Source organism: Silene latifolia, chromosome 9 (genome assembly GCF_048544455.1).
Source record: "Silene latifolia isolate original U9 population chromosome 9, ASM4854445v1, whole genome shotgun sequence".
Lineage (NCBI taxonomy): Eukaryota > Viridiplantae > Streptophyta > Magnoliopsida > Caryophyllales > Caryophyllaceae > Silene > Silene latifolia.
Genome location: NC_133534.1, coordinates 23426791 through 23445864, shown reverse-complemented (window position 1 = coordinate 23445864; position 19074 = coordinate 23426791). Strand labels below are relative to the sequence as shown.

General features: G+C 35.0%; 1 protein-coding gene and 1 long non-coding RNA gene across 3 annotated transcripts; one reads left to right on the top strand and one right to left on the bottom strand.

The window, feature by feature from the left end:
* Positions 1-7190: 7190 nt before the first annotated feature.
* On the top strand, positions 7191-10767 carry LOC141599387 (putative ribosome-binding factor A, chloroplastic). Of its 2 annotated transcripts, none has more exons than XR_012523818.1 (4): positions 7191-7598; positions 8533-8706; positions 9503-9891; positions 10105-10767. XR_012523818.1 is itself a non-coding variant. In XM_074419375.1 (4 exons), the coding sequence occupies exons 1-3, from the start codon at positions 7242-7244 to the stop codon at positions 9656-9658; spliced, it is 687 nt and encodes a 228-aa protein (XP_074275476.1). In that variant the 5' UTR covers positions 7191-7241; the 3' UTR covers positions 9659-9706; positions 10324-10767. The 2 variants fall into 2 exon arrangements, 1 of the variants encoding a protein (XP_074275476.1); XM_074419375.1 differs by having other exon boundaries at positions 9503-9706; positions 10324-10767.
* A 527-nt stretch (positions 10768-11294) lies between these two features.
* LOC141599388 (uncharacterized) lies at positions 11295-13362 on the bottom strand. Its single transcript, XR_012523819.1, has 3 exons — positions 13214-13362; positions 13024-13089; positions 11295-11667 (listed from the first exon to the last, which is right to left on the bottom strand). It is a non-coding gene; the product is annotated as an uncharacterized LOC141599388 (long non-coding RNA).
* Between the last annotated feature and the right edge of the window lie 5712 nt (positions 13363-19074).

The window sequence follows — 19074 nt, the reverse complement described above, 5'->3', positions numbered from 1 at the left end:
ACTCCTCAACCTTCATTGAGGAGGGGATCCCACAATCATAACCTAAATACACTATTCATTTGGTAATATCTCCTTTATCTCTCTACAATACGCATCTATCCAAGTAACACAGCTTAATCCTTTAAGTTTACTGACTTGAGCGTCGGAGTGAGTACGCTTGGCACCCAGCCAAGCCCTCAGTTCGTTCATTGTTGCAGGAGAGACCGAGGGGAACAATTGGAACAAGAAGGATTCAACTCAAGACATTATTCGACAAGCCACGGGTGGTAACTAATCACTGCTCCGGAATTACACCCGGAACAAACATATAATTGAAAATCAAAACACTTATTTATTAATATTTATTCATAAAATATTGGTAATTAATGATTTTAGTATCATTGTATGAACAACTTACACGAAATTTAGGTTTGACGGTGTCATTACATGAAACTATATATTAATTTTTTTATTATGGAATCGGATCGTAGGATCGTAGTATGATCCCGTCTTTAGAAATTTTCAAATTAACGGGATCGTAAGATTCTACAACTATGATAGAATCGTAGGATCCAGGATCGGTCAAACATTTTTGGATCGTAAAATCGTAGAATCGTTGGATCGAATCGCGATTCTGACAACAATGGTTGTTTGATTTGATGTTGATTTAGTACCCGTTCAAGAATTACTCATTAGGAGTAATTCTTGAATAGTCCCCATTTTGGGACTGTCTTTGTACGTTTCAAGTCATTTAGGTAGTAAACACGTACTTGTGATTTATTAATGAGGAATGTGTTTGGTGGCGATCCCTTTAATGTTCTCCGAATACATGTATATGTGGAGTAATTAGTTATTCTACATAGATGTGTATTTGGAGAACTGAAGGGAATTGCTGCCGAACTTTTTCCTCATTAATAAATTACAAGTGTGTTTGCTAGTGTTTTGAAACGTACATTGACGGGTTTAGATTGGAGTGATAAGGACCCCATTCAAAGATGGATTACTTATTGACAATATTTATATATTGTTTTCATATGTTTATTGTATAATGTGGAGTATAATGTTTAAATTTTGTATGTAATATTATTGTTATTTTTTAAAAATGTTTAAATTATTGTGGGGTGGTTCAATAACTTTCGGGTATATATTTTCCGTAATTCTTTGTTTTAGAAACCAAATAATTAATTTTGATAAATTTTTTAAGAACCAAGGTTATACTTTTATTTTATACTAATATGAAATTTTGTCGCTTTTTTTGTAGCTATCATTTGCTTGGTCACCGTCTCAAGAATGAAATGTAATGTCCGTAACAGGTACAATGACGTCGGTACTCGACGATATCGGGACGTGATCTGGAAGGTAATTAGGCGCCCAAAGGAACCAGACCACATGAAAGGTATTTAATTAACTTGTTTTGTTATTTGTATTAATTAGCATATATTCTCTTATATTATAAATGATTTCATATGTGTAATTGCAGGTGACAAGTATGAAGGCTTAATAAAGCATACCAAAACTGAAGCTTTTCAGAAGAAGGCTAAGCAAGCATCCCTCAACAAAAGAGGAGGAAAGGAAGACGCCGTGAACGAGCCTACTCATTACGCGGGTTCACGATCGTTCTGGGATAAAGTATTGGGTGTAAGTTTGTCTCTTATTTCACACTTTTTTTTGTTTTCAATGCAACATGTTTATTTTATGTTAGATTTTTTGTTGATTTTCTAACATGTATGTTTTTTTTTTTCATTCAGAAAGGAAAGAAGAAGTCAAAGCCGATTGCGACGTGATCAAACTCATTTCGGACACGCATTCCAGGGTTGACCACAAAAGGGTTAGAAGTTGGACCAAGCCAAAAGACAAGCAATTATATGTAAGTTTTCCCTAACACTTTATTTTTGTTAATTAATTCTCTTTTAAAATGTCGTATATAAGGTGGTTACCATATTAACTTACAACCATTTGTTTAATATTGTAGGAAGCATTTGAACAAGAAAAAGCCGCCAATCCAGAAACTCCGGATAATGACATATGGTATAAGTTGGTGGATGGCTTCAAGAAAGAGAACGTGTATGGTACCGGAAGTTCAACACCGGCTTTCTATGAGAAAACGCGTAGGAGATCGACTTCAACAATTCCCAGCAACACGTATCAACCGGGAATTATTAGTCAACTTCAAAGTCAAATAAGAGAGTGTGATGAACGTGATGCATGCCAAACGTGATGAAGAACTTGCCAAACGTGATGAAGAATTCCGCCAAATGAAGGAAAGAATGGAAATGTTTGAGAATTGGTGGCAAGGTTGTAACCCCGGACCTAGACCCAACTACGATCCAAATGATCCGCATGGTCCACATGGGGGGAGTGGAGCCGGTGTTGGCTTCCAAGTAAGATGATTTTAGCATGTAAGCTTTTAAAACTTGAACTTTAGACTTGAACAATAGAATAGCTTAGCTTGTAAAACTTTCATTTTCATTATATGAAATGAAGTTTGAGAAAATGGGAGGTGTTGGGTTGAAATGTATGGTGTTGTGTGTGTTGAAATTTGGGATGTATGGTGTTGTGGAACATCGGTTTGTATGCGGAGTTGTAAATATTTGGCTAGTCGCAAAAAAACGAAAAAAATCACCAAAACATACATGGCTTTGGCGATCGAATTTGGATTTGGCGATCAAAATGCGATCGCCAATTTGGCGATCGATTTACTGAGTCGCCAAAATGGCGATCGATTTTCACGCCAATTCCAAATTCAGATCGCCAAATTTTCAAAAAAAGCAAACTCGTCACCCAAATTTGGCGACTAATTTCAGTTTTAGCGACTGAACTTCAGTCGCCAAAATGGCGACTACCTCAAATCAGTCGCCAAATTGGCGACTACGATATCAGTCGCCATTTTAGTTATTTGGCGACTGATTTTTCAGTCGCCAAATTTGGCGACCGACTTTAGTCGCCAAAGTTAGAAAAAGCGACTAAGGTCCGCGACTGACGTTTGGCGACTGATTTCAGTCGCCAAATTGATTTTAGCGACTGAAATCAGTCGCCAAAATCAGTCGCCTGTTTTAATTATTCTTGTAGTGAAAAACACTCACAAGCGGAGTTATTATTATTTTTACCCAACTAATTTTAATGGTTAATGCTTATGCGTCAAATAGAGAACTAGTGAGACACGTAAATGAGACAGAAAATCCGGACTCGTGATTACTGGCCTAAATTGAAGAATGCATAATGCAACAACATTGGTAGATTTTTTGTGAATCCATTTTGTGGTCGAACTTGATTTAGCATCTCTTAATCACTGTAGATTCACTGTTCATGATTGCAGGCACCACATTTAGCTCATCTCAATGAGCTGTGTTGAAGTAGCCCCCTTAAATGATGTTGAGACTTGTTTTGTTTACACCCCGTGTTTTTGTCCATACTCGAGTCGTTTGAATCACAAATGCGACAAAAGTTTAGAGACGGACTCAGTTATCTCTTGATCGACATGATTAGAAAAGCTCATATAGGAGCAGACCCGATTCAGGACCTAGCAACAGGAGTTTTAATACGGTTGCATTTTCAGAAAATTCAAAAACCTCAAGACCAACTTTAAGTCGTTAACAACGAGATTTTAAGTTGAACGATGGTTAACCAATTTACTCGTATATTTTTTGACCATCCACTTTAGTCTGGATTAAAATCGGAAGAATCACATGGGTGGCAAAGCTCTTCATCCGGAATTTTTACATGGCTGCATGCCTTCATTAATAAGAAACTCGAGAATTTTGTTTAGTTAAATTGACTTCAATGGTTTACTAGTTGATCTATGTAACTATTGATGTTTTGGTTGAATGATGGTGAAGTTGAAGAAAGCAAATTGAAAAGGAATTGTGAGTGAAAGTGATAGACTGATAGAGTGATAGATCACTGGATATCCTCTGCTGACTGCTGTACTCCCAAATATTCTGTTTTAAGGTCAGATTTACTCATCAGTCCTTAAAACCCATACCAAATCTTCATCACAAATTCTTGTTTCAGACGGCTATTTTGGTCTGAAACAATAAGACGGGATTTTGTGACTATTTTATAGTCAAATGTAACCATAATGGTTTAGCCAGGCCAGTGTTACAGCTTATGGTAACTTGTTTTCTAGAACTGGTCACGTATGACTATCAAATGTTCACAAAATCCTGTTTTATTGTTTGAGACCAAAATGGTTTGTCTAAAGGAAGACCAACTGAATCTTCATTCTTTTATCCTTTTTCTGTTGTTCAACTACTTACTCTTTCGAATCCACAGTCAAAGATAAAGGTAAACTCCCACTTACTCGATTAATTGATTCGTTACGCAAAGAATCAGTTGAGTCAGATGGAGTATTTCGTTAAGTTCTATAGTAAAAGTGTGATCAAGCGAGTGATACAACAAAGCTATAAACCCTACTAATAAATGACAACACTAATCGACTTCAATTCATGAGTTGGTTAGATAAATACAACGGTTTTATACAAGTACTGTACACGATTTGGTTCACTTGGCCAGGAGAAGAGCTTCTAATTTTGTTCATACTTGTATAATTCCATGATTGTGGAGGACCAACAAAGAACAAAGACCTGGTTGTGATCAGCTGACCCCTCTTCTCTTCCCATTTTTTATGGTCAGCCACATAAACTGTCTTTCTACATTTATAGCTTCATCCAAAAGATTGAACTCTTTAGCGACCCGACCTGGCACTGTACTGCATTAAATATCGGGTTCAGTATTGATCATCATGTGCCTACAAGGCCTTAGTTGCATTGTTGGAAGTTTTAGTGGCCTGTATGTGAACCAAATACCTTGCCTCGTCGACTAACTTCGTTCCAATCATATCCACTCGGCCACTGTAGATGATAGTGCTCTACGAACTTGAAACAATTCTCGAAAATGAATCTAGTAATACCGACCTATCTGAGCCTATTGCGGCTAAATGTTAGTCACAAGGACAAATTTAATACTAACGAGATTTGAACTAAAGTCATGAGTAATTGAGTATCATTCTTTACGACTTTACCAGTTATCAGCTAAACTAGCTGACATCTGTCCTTGTACCATCAATGTGGTTACTCCACCTCAAAATGAGATTGCGAACTTCCAAAATGTTAACAAAATTTAATTTGTATGAATTCTGTGTCACAGCCTAGATTTAATACTCTGTATCCGTATATGTGTGGATAAATCTCCTCCTCACAAAGAATAATAGTATCTCATGTTACCCTTCTAATTATTGTCTGTCTATTTTAGTTCTTGTTATTCTTCCATCAAATTATGCCATATTGTCCCCTTTACTGTACCTTTGATTAACTCATAGTTCATATTGTCTGGACTTGTGATTTAGTGTATTCTTTTGGGCTGACCTGTATGTGTAACTCAATGTTGAACATTAAGAGTGTTTTATTAGCCCTGTCTTATTGTCTCTGATTGTGTACTCCATGACAATGAACACTAAAATCATCTTCCACCACTCAATTGTGACTTTTGTAAGAGTTTCGTGTTTATTTTGAAGTGACATTATGACCACCTATATATCATACTACGAAATATTTCGAATTTGTAGGTTATTCAGATTCAAAATCAAAAATGTTGTAAATGTGTTTGAAGTCCTTTAAGAAAGAAAACTTATTGAATAAATGCGAGTGGATTCACGAAAGCTTTGAAACATATTTGTTAAATCTAAGACGAATTCCTTTAATTTACTAATAAATATACATATAATTTTGTTACAACAACTTATTCCGTATAAGACTATCATAAATAATACTCCGTATTAGTCTGACCCATCAATAACTAGAAGCATAATAATAAGCAGTTGTGTTATTTTACATTTAAAATTTATTCTTTTTGTCTCATAAGTGAATGGTCCTCAACTTGGTCCTCGAAGTCAGTGGTTTTGGGGATATTATTCAGGCACAAAATCTCATTATAGACGGCAATTATCCGTCTATGACTAAAGACGGGTCAAACAACATACCACATTACGCATAACACAAACAGTAACTTGTGTGGTGGGGCCTAAAAATGTCACCATTTTAAGGGTATTTGACCCGTCTGTTGCTATAGACGGATATACCGTCTATAACAAGACTTGCTGTTATTCAAGATGCAGGAACCATTATCCGACTAATCAATACTTTAGTTACTATTTGTCATTATTTTTCTCTTAGCCACAGTCCTAGAAATCTTAATACGATTAGTCTTAGTGAAGTCAATAGCTTATGCATGCAATCTTTTGCACTCTGAAAAAAAGAAAAAAAATAATAAGTGTGTGAGACAGAGTATTTACCCTAAGTCCCTAACCCATCAAGGCTCCGGCTCGCTGCCCGGTCAGCGAGACCCTCGTGATCGTCGTTCGAAGCAACACTAGTAAATTCAATGGACAAATACAAGAGATATTTTAAGTAAGTTTTTAAAATTGTTGATGATTTGAAGTAATTTGTCGACGACACTTTGATAACACCCTATTTTAGCTTTTGTACATTCATGGCCCAACATAATTTGTTTTTGATGACAAAGGTAAGAACAGAACAAGTTCAATGGGCTCAATTTTGACATCCATACCTTTCTCACTAGGGGTGTTAACGAGCCGAGTCAAGCTCCCGAGCTTGGCCTTGCTCGGCTAGTGCTCAAGAACCAAAAATTGAGCACGAGCCGATCTTGAGCTTACCCGAACTTGAAAAAATGTGTTCGTTATAAAGCTTGCGAGCTTTAACGCGAGCTCGAGCCAAACTCGAGCCCAAACCGAGCTATAAAACAGTTTACTTTTTTATTTTTTTATTTTGATATTTTCAATAACAAGGCTCGAAATTTATATATAAAAATATTTGTCAAATCGGCGAGACATTTAATATGTCTGATACAAAAATATAATCATGATAAAATATTTTTATAAAATATGAGCAATATATTATGTAATCACACAAGTTCGAGCCGGTCGCGAGCTTTTCGAGTCGAGTGAGCCTTTGCTCGGCTTGTCTCGTTAAGCTCTCGAGTTGAGTCCAAACCAAGCTCGCACGAGCCGAGTTTTGACCGAACCGATCTCGAGTAGCTTACGAGCTGTCTATTAACACCCGTATTTCTCACATGGCCTAACATGATTTTTAGCTGGGCTATGGAAACATATGGGCCTGACACAAATCCAAGCCCAAACTTTATCCACCAAAGTCCACCCAAGAAAATTGCAAAAAAAAAACATGAACACCAACAAAACTTGAACAAAAAAAAAAACCATAAACAAAACCCCCAAAAAAAAGAAGAAAATGAGTCACCTTGTTCTCCTCCACAAGCTCCCATGCTATCACCTCTCAATCCCATCATCATCATCATCATCATCATCAGAGTTGATGATAAAATCAAGGGTGAAGATGTATCCTTCTTACAGTGTACCTGAGTTACACCCAATTAAAACCAATAGTAATAGAATATTAATAAAATGTATGGCAAATCCAAGGAGAGTAGCAATGGTTGCTAAACAAATTAGGAGGGAATTATCTGATATGTTGATTACTGATAAGAATTTACAGTATGCTGTTCTCCCTGAAGCTGCCCTTGGTGCTGACCGTTATCTTTCTTCTGTTACTACTATTAGTGATGTTGAGGTTTCCGCTGACCTTCAGGTTTGTTTCGCGTTTGCAACCGTCTTAAATAAGAATTTGTATTTGTGATATTTTATTTGTTTGGTGTAGTTTATGGCATTTTGCTGAATTGGGTTTTGTTGAAAAATTCTTGTGTCCTTTGGAGGACCGTCCTCCTTACACTTAAAGCCAATCCACCAAATAGAATATTATAAAGAATAGACGGTCCTCCCGGAGGTTTTGAATTGGTAGTGCAATGATTTTTTTCAAATAGGTATTGCTTAGTCTTTTCCATATTTTCAATGGAGCCAAAGACTCATTACTCTTTGGTTATGGATTATAATGGAATAAATCAAAATGGCTCACTAAAGAAGCTGTGCTTCTTTCTTTTGTGAAGTAGCGGTCCTTCAATGTAGTTCTCGACGCAATTTTCATCTTGGGTCATTCGGAAACAGCCTCTTTGTGTTGCTAACACAAGGGTAAGGCTGCGGGAGCCATTGAGTCACTGGGTAATGTTGTTGTTGTTGTTGAGGTATTGCTTAGTCATTTGTTCACTTTTTTCGAGAGGGGTATTTTAATTAATGATAAACAAATGGTTGTGACGGAGGTAATATAATAACATTACCCCGGTTGGATGTTGTCTAACTGTACCACTGTGACGGTTTTTGAATGATCCAAAATGAAAATTGTTTCGAAAAACAGTCATTTGAGTGAGTTATTTTGCTTTATTCTATCAGAATCCTCTGAGTGTTTGGCTACATTTGGAATTGGAAATGCAATGTTCTATGTATAAACTAAAAAGGTTAAGTTTTTTATGATTCTCAATTGAATTGAGTGGGTTTGTTGTTGTTGTTAAGGATTTGAGATGATAAAGTTTGAATTGGTTTGAAGTTGGGTTTTGTGGAGAATGTGAAATTCATCATGTTTAAAAGGTAGAGGCTTAGAGTTGATGTGTATTGTCAATTGTTGTGTATAGGTGGTGAAAGTGTATGTGTCGATTTTCGGGGATGATAGAGGGCGAGAAGTGGCTCTTTCGGGTTTAAAGGCCAAGACCAAATATGTAAGAGGTAAACTCGGAAAGCGAATGAAGCTCAGGATTACCCCTGAAATCCGATTTATTGAAGATGAATCTTTAGAGCGCGGAAGCAGGGTAAATAACTCAGTTCTTCATACTTTCATTTGCATTATGTTCTGCTTTTCTGTATGTTTGCTATATAATGTAGATAGAATAGAAGGTTCCTTGTAAATCTTTTGTTCCTGCTAAATACGGAGTACTATTTATGTCCTTGTGTCGACAAAGAAAAACCACTGGCGGAAATGTGGTTTTCATGTTGAAGTATGGAATCCACTGCACTTCCTTCAGTCTTCTAGACATAGCTTGTCAAACTAGTTATAGAGATCATGTAAGAAATGTGTTAACATGTCTAAATTGGTGAAATTTTGAAATCCAAGTATGTGTTAAGATGTCAAGTTGATGAATCCTACAAAATTCTCAAGGACTATTGATTAATGATTTGGTTTCAATTATATGGAGAAAATGTCCCTTGTTCTCAGGTTCTTACTAATGAAATATTTCCGCTAAAATGTTAGCTAAGTTCTTTTTCCTAACACCATGTGGAGCTATCATAATGTGAACTTGGTTGCTAATTGATAGCGATTATAACTTCACAAGTTTACAAACCTGATAGACCATGGGTAAAGCTTAGTATCTAACATCATTGAGGATGTTCCATATTTTTTTTTTTTTTTGCCATAATCGAATTCTAACGATAACTAAGAGTATCTAGTTCTAAATGAATTGTAACAATTTCTGATGATGCTATTGTCTGATAGCAATTTATAGTTTAGTTTGCTGCATTTTGTTGTATTCCACCTGTGATTTGTTGATTTGGATTGAATGAGGGCCCAATATGACGAGTTTTTGTGCCTTTCCAATTATTATTCAGGTTATTGCAATATTGGACAAGATCAAGAATGATAATGACCAAAAAGATGAGGATTTTCCAGAAGAGAAGGAAGAAACGGCCAACTCACTTGATGATGACGATGATGATAACTGGGGGGAAAATGACACTGATGAAGGCGTTATTTATGTGCGATAGAAGTTACACAAATGATGTGATACTTCATTTTACTCCTTTGCGACCTCTGTAAGGCCTCTCATAATATCCTCAGTATTTTATGTGCATTGCTTGATTTATAAAGAAAAAAGCAAGGCTAGTAATGCGGTTGATGATGATGTGTTCCACTCTCTCGGGTAGTTACATCTTGTTGCTATATGATGGTTATCTGACTAAAGAACAATCCTTGACATTGGTCTCAAGACTCTCACCTCGCAACAAAGAAATGGAGTAAAAAAGAAATATTCCGTAAAGGAGATTTGTAGTTTTGTACTGTCCTGTCAATGAATTTTCAGGAGGAAAAAAAACAGCAGATACTTGCTTTAGAGGTGTGTATAAGGCATAGGTTACAAGTAAGATCGTCTCCATTTTCTAAGAGAGTGGAATAAAGTGGGAGTAATGATGCCAAAATGTTTGACCATCCCTAGTACTCACTTCTAAGAATTTGAAAATCTTTAATTGTGACGATTTCATGCTGACTACAGGCTCGACTGTGATCGAGAGGGTTGAGTCTTATGTTTTAACCTTCGCCTAGAAAGTTTTACAATGGTAACTTGATTTGTTGAGTCTCGGTAATCTACAGCGCTTAGTTTTCTTGTTGGTTTGATCTTTGCCCATATTTTCTTTGTCATGGCAATATTTAACAGAAACCAAATGTGATGCAAGTGACGCATTAGCTTCCAAATCACATTTCCTGTAGCTTTGAGGTTTGCAACACTGATCTACGTTTGTTCGGTTGATGCAATGTAAGTCGAGTTCACTGGCGCCGAGAAACTTGACCAGGCACTGATTTCTGGTGATCAGTCTTTGAAGTAAACGAAATTGTTCACTTTGGAACTTGTCAATTAGTTGGATATGCATGGTTGCTGCTTATGAAGAGCTTCCTACTGCCAAGTATTGACTGTTGTCCGGTTTGTCTAGAGAACCAAGTTTACTTGTTTGATTAGTTAGGATTGTAATCTTCTTAAGTTTTTAAAGTTTGAATCAGCTAGCAATTACATCTGTCATTTCTTTGTATTATTTTTGTTTAGTTTATACACAATGTTTGGCATTAATGCATCAGCTTGGGAGCCACAACGACAAATTTGATGTTTAAACAGATTTCGCATGCCTCTCAATAACTTTACCCATGACCAATGATGTTACGGCTTAGAGGGAGAAACTAGAGTCGTCCATAGAAATTAATAACAACTATTTCATCATGCAAGTTTAGAAATTTACGACGGCTTGACTAGTTAACCCATAATAAACCAATTATCCGCCTGTCTATATATAACAAAGTTCATGTTAAACTTGAGATCCTTAGACCCAAGCCTGCAATAATCCTGTCTAAAGAAACAGTAGGGTGCAAATCAAATCCCCGTCTACTATTATACTTGACTCGACACCCGGCCTAAACCATTGATTTGACCAACACAAGCTTGTTACATGCCTTGTGAATGATCAAGTCGAATCCCAAAGCTTTCTGGCGTACAACGGTTTATCCCCCTTTGCCCCTGATGCTTCTCAAGGTTGATGATTCTTTACCCACAGCAGGGACATCACATATCTTGATCGATTCAGGTGATAATGAAATTTGCAGGCAAATGGGGGAAAAAAGCAGAAACAAAAAGAGATCTTTTGGTTTCAAAAATGGGTACTTGTGGAAAATATGACATGATGAAGCATGCAGTATCGTACTTTAGACTTTAGAGCTACATTAAGGCCTAAAGTAGCGGAACCATTAAGCTGCGATTATTTTCAATTTGTGCAGCAACTATGGAATCTGTATTATGAATAATAATTTGCCGAGTAAACAAAAACTATCAATAACGGGACATGAGATCTAAAAAAAACATTTCAGGTACTGAAAACTCAGAGAAGTTACTCCATGCAATTCTTCCTCAGTATCACCTCTCTTTGCATTAGTGGTGTGCCGCGTTGGCTTCAGCTTTCTTCTCGGACTGGTGTGCCGCCTTGGCTTCAGCTTTCTTCTCGGACTTGGATTTCATCTGATAAACCCACATTTTAAGTTTAGATGTTTGCAAGCAGTATTCATAAAAACGGGTTAGTTACAAAGACGTAAAAAAAAAGTCATCACTCAATGTGAAAAATAAAGACTACAATTCGAGTACAATACGATAAATTTATACGGAATAGCATTGAAGAAGCATCTAATTTAACACTACAAATATCACTGAAGTATGCCCTAATGGTGTAGGTTACTCCGACTCTTCATACTCCATCTGAGTACTCTGTCCGATACTCGGCATTCCGACGAGTCTGAGTAACATAGCTACTGGTAAAAACTGAGGTCATGTGAATGATAGCTGGTAGGTTCAAATCCCCCTTCCCCTTTATAATTCTCAACTGAAACTCAGTCTCCTCGCATGAACTGTCTTAAAATTAACCGGCCTACAGTTTTGACCCCGCTCTAAGTCATTGAGTTAAACATGAATGTCACTCACTCACTCACTCACTCATCTTACAGTGGCCAACTGGAACAAGCGCATCAACACTGTGAAACCCATATTAATCAGAAAATCCATAACAATTATACAAGACAGTAACCTTTCAATTTCCCACATTCTTGCATATCAGTAGACTTCTGTCATTTCAATGGCCACACCACATAGCCCTTAAACCCCAAGACCGAGATTGCAATCATAATTAATGAGGCGATAAATTATCCTTACTCCGACAAATCACAATAGGAGCCATGTACCACACTTAGGTCTACCGCTCATATGTAGTTATGTACGCAGCCATAATCTGTAGGTACTCCGTCATCTATCTATACATTGAAACAATGTATCACCAATTCACCACCATAGAACTAATGCCACGGGATATGTAGCCAGGGCGCAGCATATAAGCCCGTGTCATTAGGAGTACTTATATGAGTAGACCTTGCTAAACCTTTCTCAACAGATAAAAAATATGCTTCTCAGATCACACTAGAAATAATCCGTCCTAGATATTACACCCCCGATTCACATATGATCAAGTACAAGAAATTTCAACAACAATCTAACTAGAAAAATAATTGATCAAAGTAAAATTTTCCTTTCCCCAATCATGGAATTACTTACATCAATAACATTTCTCATGAAACCATTGAAAAATACTTTCCTCCGCCCCCAATCATTTGTTTACCTTTTTATTTTCATAAGCGGTATTTTAAATTTTAATCAAAGCCAAACCAATGATTGAGACGAGGGGAGTAGATTAATTAGCCACATTGATCGCAGGGATTCGCAGGCCATAAAACAAATAAACACTACCAAACCAAAATATTAAAAATCATCAAAAACATTGAACAAAATCTAGATCAAACAATAAATTCAAAAGGGGGAAATATAATCAACCTTAAGAAATTTGAGCTTCATATTTCCGTAAACTAGCCCTGCGGAAAAGGCGGACACACGACCAACCTACAAACATTCAACCCCAAAAATAATCAATCAAACTGCAGAAATTCTTACAAAAATCAACATAATCACCAAAAAAAATTGAAATTGGGAAAGAAATAAGAAAGGTAAAAAAGGTGAAATTAACCATGGCTAGACTGCTAGTGCCACTGTAGAATTGGGGGAGAGCTGGGGCCATTTTTCGATCCGAGAAAAATTGAAAGAGGGATTTTTTGTTGTTTGATCGATTATAGAGACGATAAAACCCTAATTTTTATGTAATTTTTTAGTAGGCGTAAGTTGATATTAACGGCACGGGTCTACTTAACGATGGGCCTGGATATGAAGGTGGACGGAGTAGAGGTAAAGCTCGTGAAATTGGTAGAGACTTTTGGGCAGAGGTGACAAATTTGACTCGACTTGACAAATTTGAGCTGATCCGTTAAACTCGATTTGGCATAATCCGAAATTAACCACCCCTTTGTGACCTGACACCCAATAAAATCTAGTGATCAGCAACTCGAATATGAAGTTCGACTCAACTTGATATGAACCTGACCTGCTAGTAATCTGATAAGATTGATGACTCGACAATTATTAAGCTTAATATTGATAAAATGAAAGCGATTTAATGTTTAACTTGATACGTTTGACTTACTAAACAAAGTCATTTTAACCAAATAATGGTCGAAAACTAGATCCAATAATGACCCTGCCCAATACATCAATTGACATGGAATGACCCAACCCAAATCCGACTTTACCCGAAAGGGTAGCCTGACACAATATTGAACTGAACCAAAATGACTCGACTCGGTTTGAGCAGACCCAAACCCCACTTGACGTGCCCGATTGCCATCTTCAATTTTGAATTGAAAAATGTCACCTTACCCGCAACCACTCTTTCAATAAAGTCCAGCGAATCATACTAACATCACAAATTCATACAACAAACGATATTTGTGTTCTACATTGATCAACATTGGTCTTGCCTATTGGTGTTCTACATTGAATTGTACGGAGTATATAGCATAAATTGTATTAATCATCAATCTCAATACATATATCTATCTATATTAATAAAGGAAGCTTTTTTCGAGCGATTATAAAGAGTCCAAGTTTTAAGAAAGATCCCGAGCAATATAATAATGTAGATCGTTACTAATGAAAAGAGAGAAGGAATCAAATTCTAAAGGTGACAGAATTCTAAAGCTATCTAGATTGTTAAAGGAGCAGTAACAAACGTACAAATTTTTTATTTATTTTCATTAGTTAGTATCGTTGTTTTTGTAGGAGGGTTGTCCCACATTGATAAAAGAGGAGAAGAATTACCACTTTATAAGGCAAGGGGCTACTCCTTCTATTGCCAATTGGTTTTAGAGTGGAACCCTCTTGGGCCTACGTTGTGGACTCTTTCTCCTCCGTTTGGGTGCGGCTCAGGCCCGTTGTTAAATTTAACATGGTATCAGAGCCCATGGTCTTGTGTACCTCTTATTTTATAACCAAGGGGGCTACTCCTCCTATTGCCAATTGGTTTTAGGATGGAACCTCCCTTGTGTTGTTGAGTGAATTTGTCTAGTCAGTGTGAAAAGTGGGCCTCACATGTGAGGGGGAGTGTGAAGAAACCCAAAAAGTCCCACATGTGAGGGTTGTCCCACATTGATAAAAGAGGAGAAGAATTACCACTTTATAAGGCAAGGGGCTACTCCCTCTATTGCCAATTGGTTTTAGAGTGGAACCCTCTTGGGCCTGTTGTATGTGGACTCTTTTTCCTCCGTTCGGGTGAGTTGAATTTAACAATAAGACTCCCAACAATTGAACTTTTATTTTTTTTGAGGGAACAATTGAACTTTTATTAGACTATTACTACTGCGTAAAAGATAATAATAATAATTTTATTCTAAATTTTATGATAAGAGTTTGTATTGAATAAGGTATAACTTATATTGATTTTTTATGTATAAAAGGATGCGTTTTACGTATATGTACCAAAAAAAGAAAGTTTTACGTATTATATATAGTTAACTATTTAAGCTTTACATTATATTAGCTTGCATCCTCTCCTAATTGAATTCTTTTCCTTCCATTGTGTTTGCTTTGTTTTATATTTTTTCAACCGTGTAATTTAATTTATTTGTTTTTACTGACGCTAATAATTTTATATATGATACAGGTTAATGATAAATTGGGCTAAGAAAAATATATTGTTGAAAGTTGAAGATACAAAAAATTCTGGTAAAATAAACAACTTATGCTTTAAATATGTTCCTTTTTATACTATCCAAACAATTTACTATTATTTATTACTCCCGTAAAGAGTGGTTTGAACCAAGGGTAATTTAATAGTGTATGCGCATTGTTTCTTACTCGGTAGGTTTTTGTTAACTTATTTACTTCGTCAAATTATGATTCTGTTTTATTGTTTATATATAACAATGACGCTAATTATTGATTATTTTACAAAGACAGTATTGCTTCCGAGAGGAATTCGTTATATGTACTCTAATTATCGATTTCGAATCTTCGTCTTATTTAGTGTATGGATCTTTGTCAAATGAAATGTAAAAGTTTGATATAAAAATTGGAAATATCACTTGAATATAATTTAGGAAATATACATATTATAATAATTAAAAGATTTTCCACTTTATTTTTTACATCAAAAATTATACTTTCCTAAATTGATTTTTGATGATGTGGACGCTCTTAGATCGCTCGAAAAAACTCTCTTTTATATATATACTAGATTTAATGCCCGTGCGATGCACGGGCCTATTTGTAAGGTGTTCTGGTAAATTATTCAATTAATAAACTTTTTACCATCTAATCTCAAACAAATTAATGTCTATGTGTGAAAATTACGTAAATAATAATTAAGATAATAATATAATCACAAAAGCTATCTGTAACTGTAAGGGTGTCCAATCTGATTTGGAGGTTTGCAAAATATTTTGTATGATGTTATTTTATATGTCCATGAATTTTACCTAGTGTACACCTGCTAAAAGGATGGATTAATATGTAAAATTTTATGACCAATCTCATAATAACCAACACGACCTGCCTTAATTTAGTGAGTGATAGACCTCTCACGTACGTAATACAGTAAGTAGTACCTTTGAAGTAGTGGTTTTAACACCGAATCTAATAATAAAAAAAATAAAAGATTTACGTGAACTCCATCTATAGGGAATTGTTTGAAATGGACCCTAATGTAATAAATAGTTTATAAAAAAACATAAAAAAATCATATCTATTACTATAAAACAGTTAGTAGTCAAATACAATATCAAGTACAATCTCAAGTAGTCAAGTTTCATGTGTTAAGTAACTTTTATATATCTGTTACTCTATGATGATTGTGTTTCCTCGGGTTATATTGTTCCTTAAGTAATCCGTTTAGTATGTTATTTGAGTTGTACTTAAATATCGTCACCTATTTCAGTTATATATTTATTACTTATTTTAAAATTAATTAATTGGTTCGTAAAATTTTTGGAGTTCTAACATCACTCGAAAGGCATTCGCCAAAGTGTGAAAATACAACCTGCCAAAAAATCAATTGTAAATGCTAAATAATTAATTACAAACTAACATCACTTGAAGTATGAAAGTACAATTAATTACAAAGACTTATAAACAATACTCCGTAGTTCATATCGACTACCTATGTCATTGTTAGTTCTTTATGTTGTATGCATATACTACACAATATAGATGACTTGCTAAAATCTTCAAATAACTGTGATAATGACTGTACTGAACAAAAAAAATAATTTCACTCTGAAACATACAAACAAAAGCCCAAGCATAATTAAAGACTCACGAATAATTTAAATAATATGAAAACAAAAAAAGAATTGTAAGAAGTCTTAACTTAAAACCAACCGTCTTTAAGTATAACTTAAAGACAAAATAAATATCTCATTCACAGAATAAGTAATGACCAATTGCCAAAATAAATCTCTCTCATTGAAATAAGTTTTTGTATACATCACGGAAAGGTGATATTAAGGTGTAAAGATGGTTTCATTTGATTTGGTGTTGTGCTTACAATGGAATTGATCTCTTGATCAACGATTAGCATATCTATTACTCTGTATATCTTTTATTATATGCTTAATTGCAACCTACTTCTTAGTAAACTTAGGAGAGACGATAATAACTCTGTATATATTGTACTGCAGAAAAATGATCGAAGCATGCTTTTTGTAAGCTACCGTCTCTCCAATTTCATGCAATCTCCGTAGGAAAAGTATTATCTGCACAAAATAATACACACACGTGAGAATACTACAACATTCAACACCGAAAATCTCTTTCGATAAGCAATATAATAGTAAATGAACTTATTTATTCTACTTTACCATTTAAATACGCAAAAAAAATTAATTGAGTGAAAGCTAAGATAATCAAGCTGCTTACCATTGTAGTTGTTAACTAAATAAGCAGATCAATCCTTACAACTTCTTCAATTCACCCCTGCAAGAGCTGCATATGAAGTTTCAACTTGAATGGGTCCAATGTTTCCGGTGAAACTAAAATTATCACTAACACAATTATAAGCAATCTCAATTAGTTTACTAATTATTAGTTCATAATTATTCATGTGCTCTAACCCAAGCAAAAGCACTAAAATGACTTTTACCAATGATGTCAAATTGTCAATTGGCGGAAACGTAACAACGTGCCTTCATTCTCATTCTCCCATGATTCCCGGCTCCGATCAAAAGAACGGAATGATAAATTTAAATTATGTAAACACAAAGTATACCATACATATAAACGTAAATAACATAATATGGATCATTGATAGATGAAAATAAAAAAGGCTAGCTAAGTACTACTCTCGATGTGTTTGTAATGCAAATAGAATCATGAATTCTTTATCAATAGTGCATATTACCTGCAAACACAAAATCAAATGGCAAGCAGTTAGATGACAACAAAATAAGAATAGAAAGAAGAATAACATGCAGACTAATCATGGTTCGATCTACTAAACGATTAGACAATAAGGAACTATATATACACATTTAGGTTATTATGTTTGGTTAGTATTGCTATTCTCGTAAAATTGTACTTTGTGAACAATTCAATAACATATTAATATAATCAAACTCTCCTATGTCATACGTATGATGCATCATGCATGTATTCTACAGCTATTTATTTTAGGATTAGTTTTGAGTGATTTGCGAAGGTTGAGATTCTCAAAGTATTTCACAAAACTTGGATTCTCTAGAATTGCTCGGAAAAAGCTTCCTTTAATAATATAGATAGATAGATAGATAGATAGATAGATATATATAGATATATAGATTATTAATGTCAGTATGAAAGTAAGTGATAATATTTTAATGGTTTAGGCCGTTTTCCGTTTGGTAGAAAGAATAGCTTATTTAATTTATTAATTAATCTTATCATAATATTCGGGTTAAATATTACCACATGATGTTAATAAAGACAATTTTTGTGACATTTCAAGGCAATTTGCGATATAATTTGGTATATATTTGATCTGTATTAGACTTGAGACGAAAAGTGTCCGTCTTAAGTGAGAATTAGTATATACGACTCAAGGATGGTATGACTCGCATTGAAATTGGTTTTCTTAATTAAAGCTACATGCAGGGTTTGTACTTTGGTTTACATAAATTTGACTAATACTATGGTCTAAAAATTAGTGTGTTACTATATCATCCAAAAGAATTTGTGTTTTACATCTATAATTGGTTGACGGGCAATAGTAGAGGTCTATATGATGCATCTCAAACAGATTATTATCATCAATTATTTGGGAACATGATTTAAATAGTTAGGTGCACCACAATTTATATTGCAATAGCAATGAGTAATTCTCCATATACATTACCATTGTATGCTTAAGAGAGATAGGTAAACGACTTTCGAGATATTAGAAACTCCCAACTTTACAAATTAATTATATAGCATTATTATATGGCTTAAGATCATGTAAAGACAAATTGATATGACATACGAACTACA

What these genes read in the sequence shown, in the direction of transcription:
- LOC141599387 (XM_074419375.1), top strand. Translation starts at nt 7,242, where the DNA reads ATGAGTCACCTTGTTCTCCTCCACAAGCTCCCATGCTATCACCTCTCA. An exon ending in AGGTTTCCGCTGACCTTCAG is followed by an intron (nt 7,599 to 8,532) that starts GTTTGTTTCGCG and finishes TGTTGTGTATAG; the next exon opens with GTGGTGAAAGTGTATGTGTC. An exon ending in CTTTAGAGCGCGGAAGCAGG is followed by an intron (nt 8,707 to 9,502) that starts GTAAATAACTCA and finishes ATTATTATTCAG; the next exon opens with GTTATTGCAATATTGGACAA.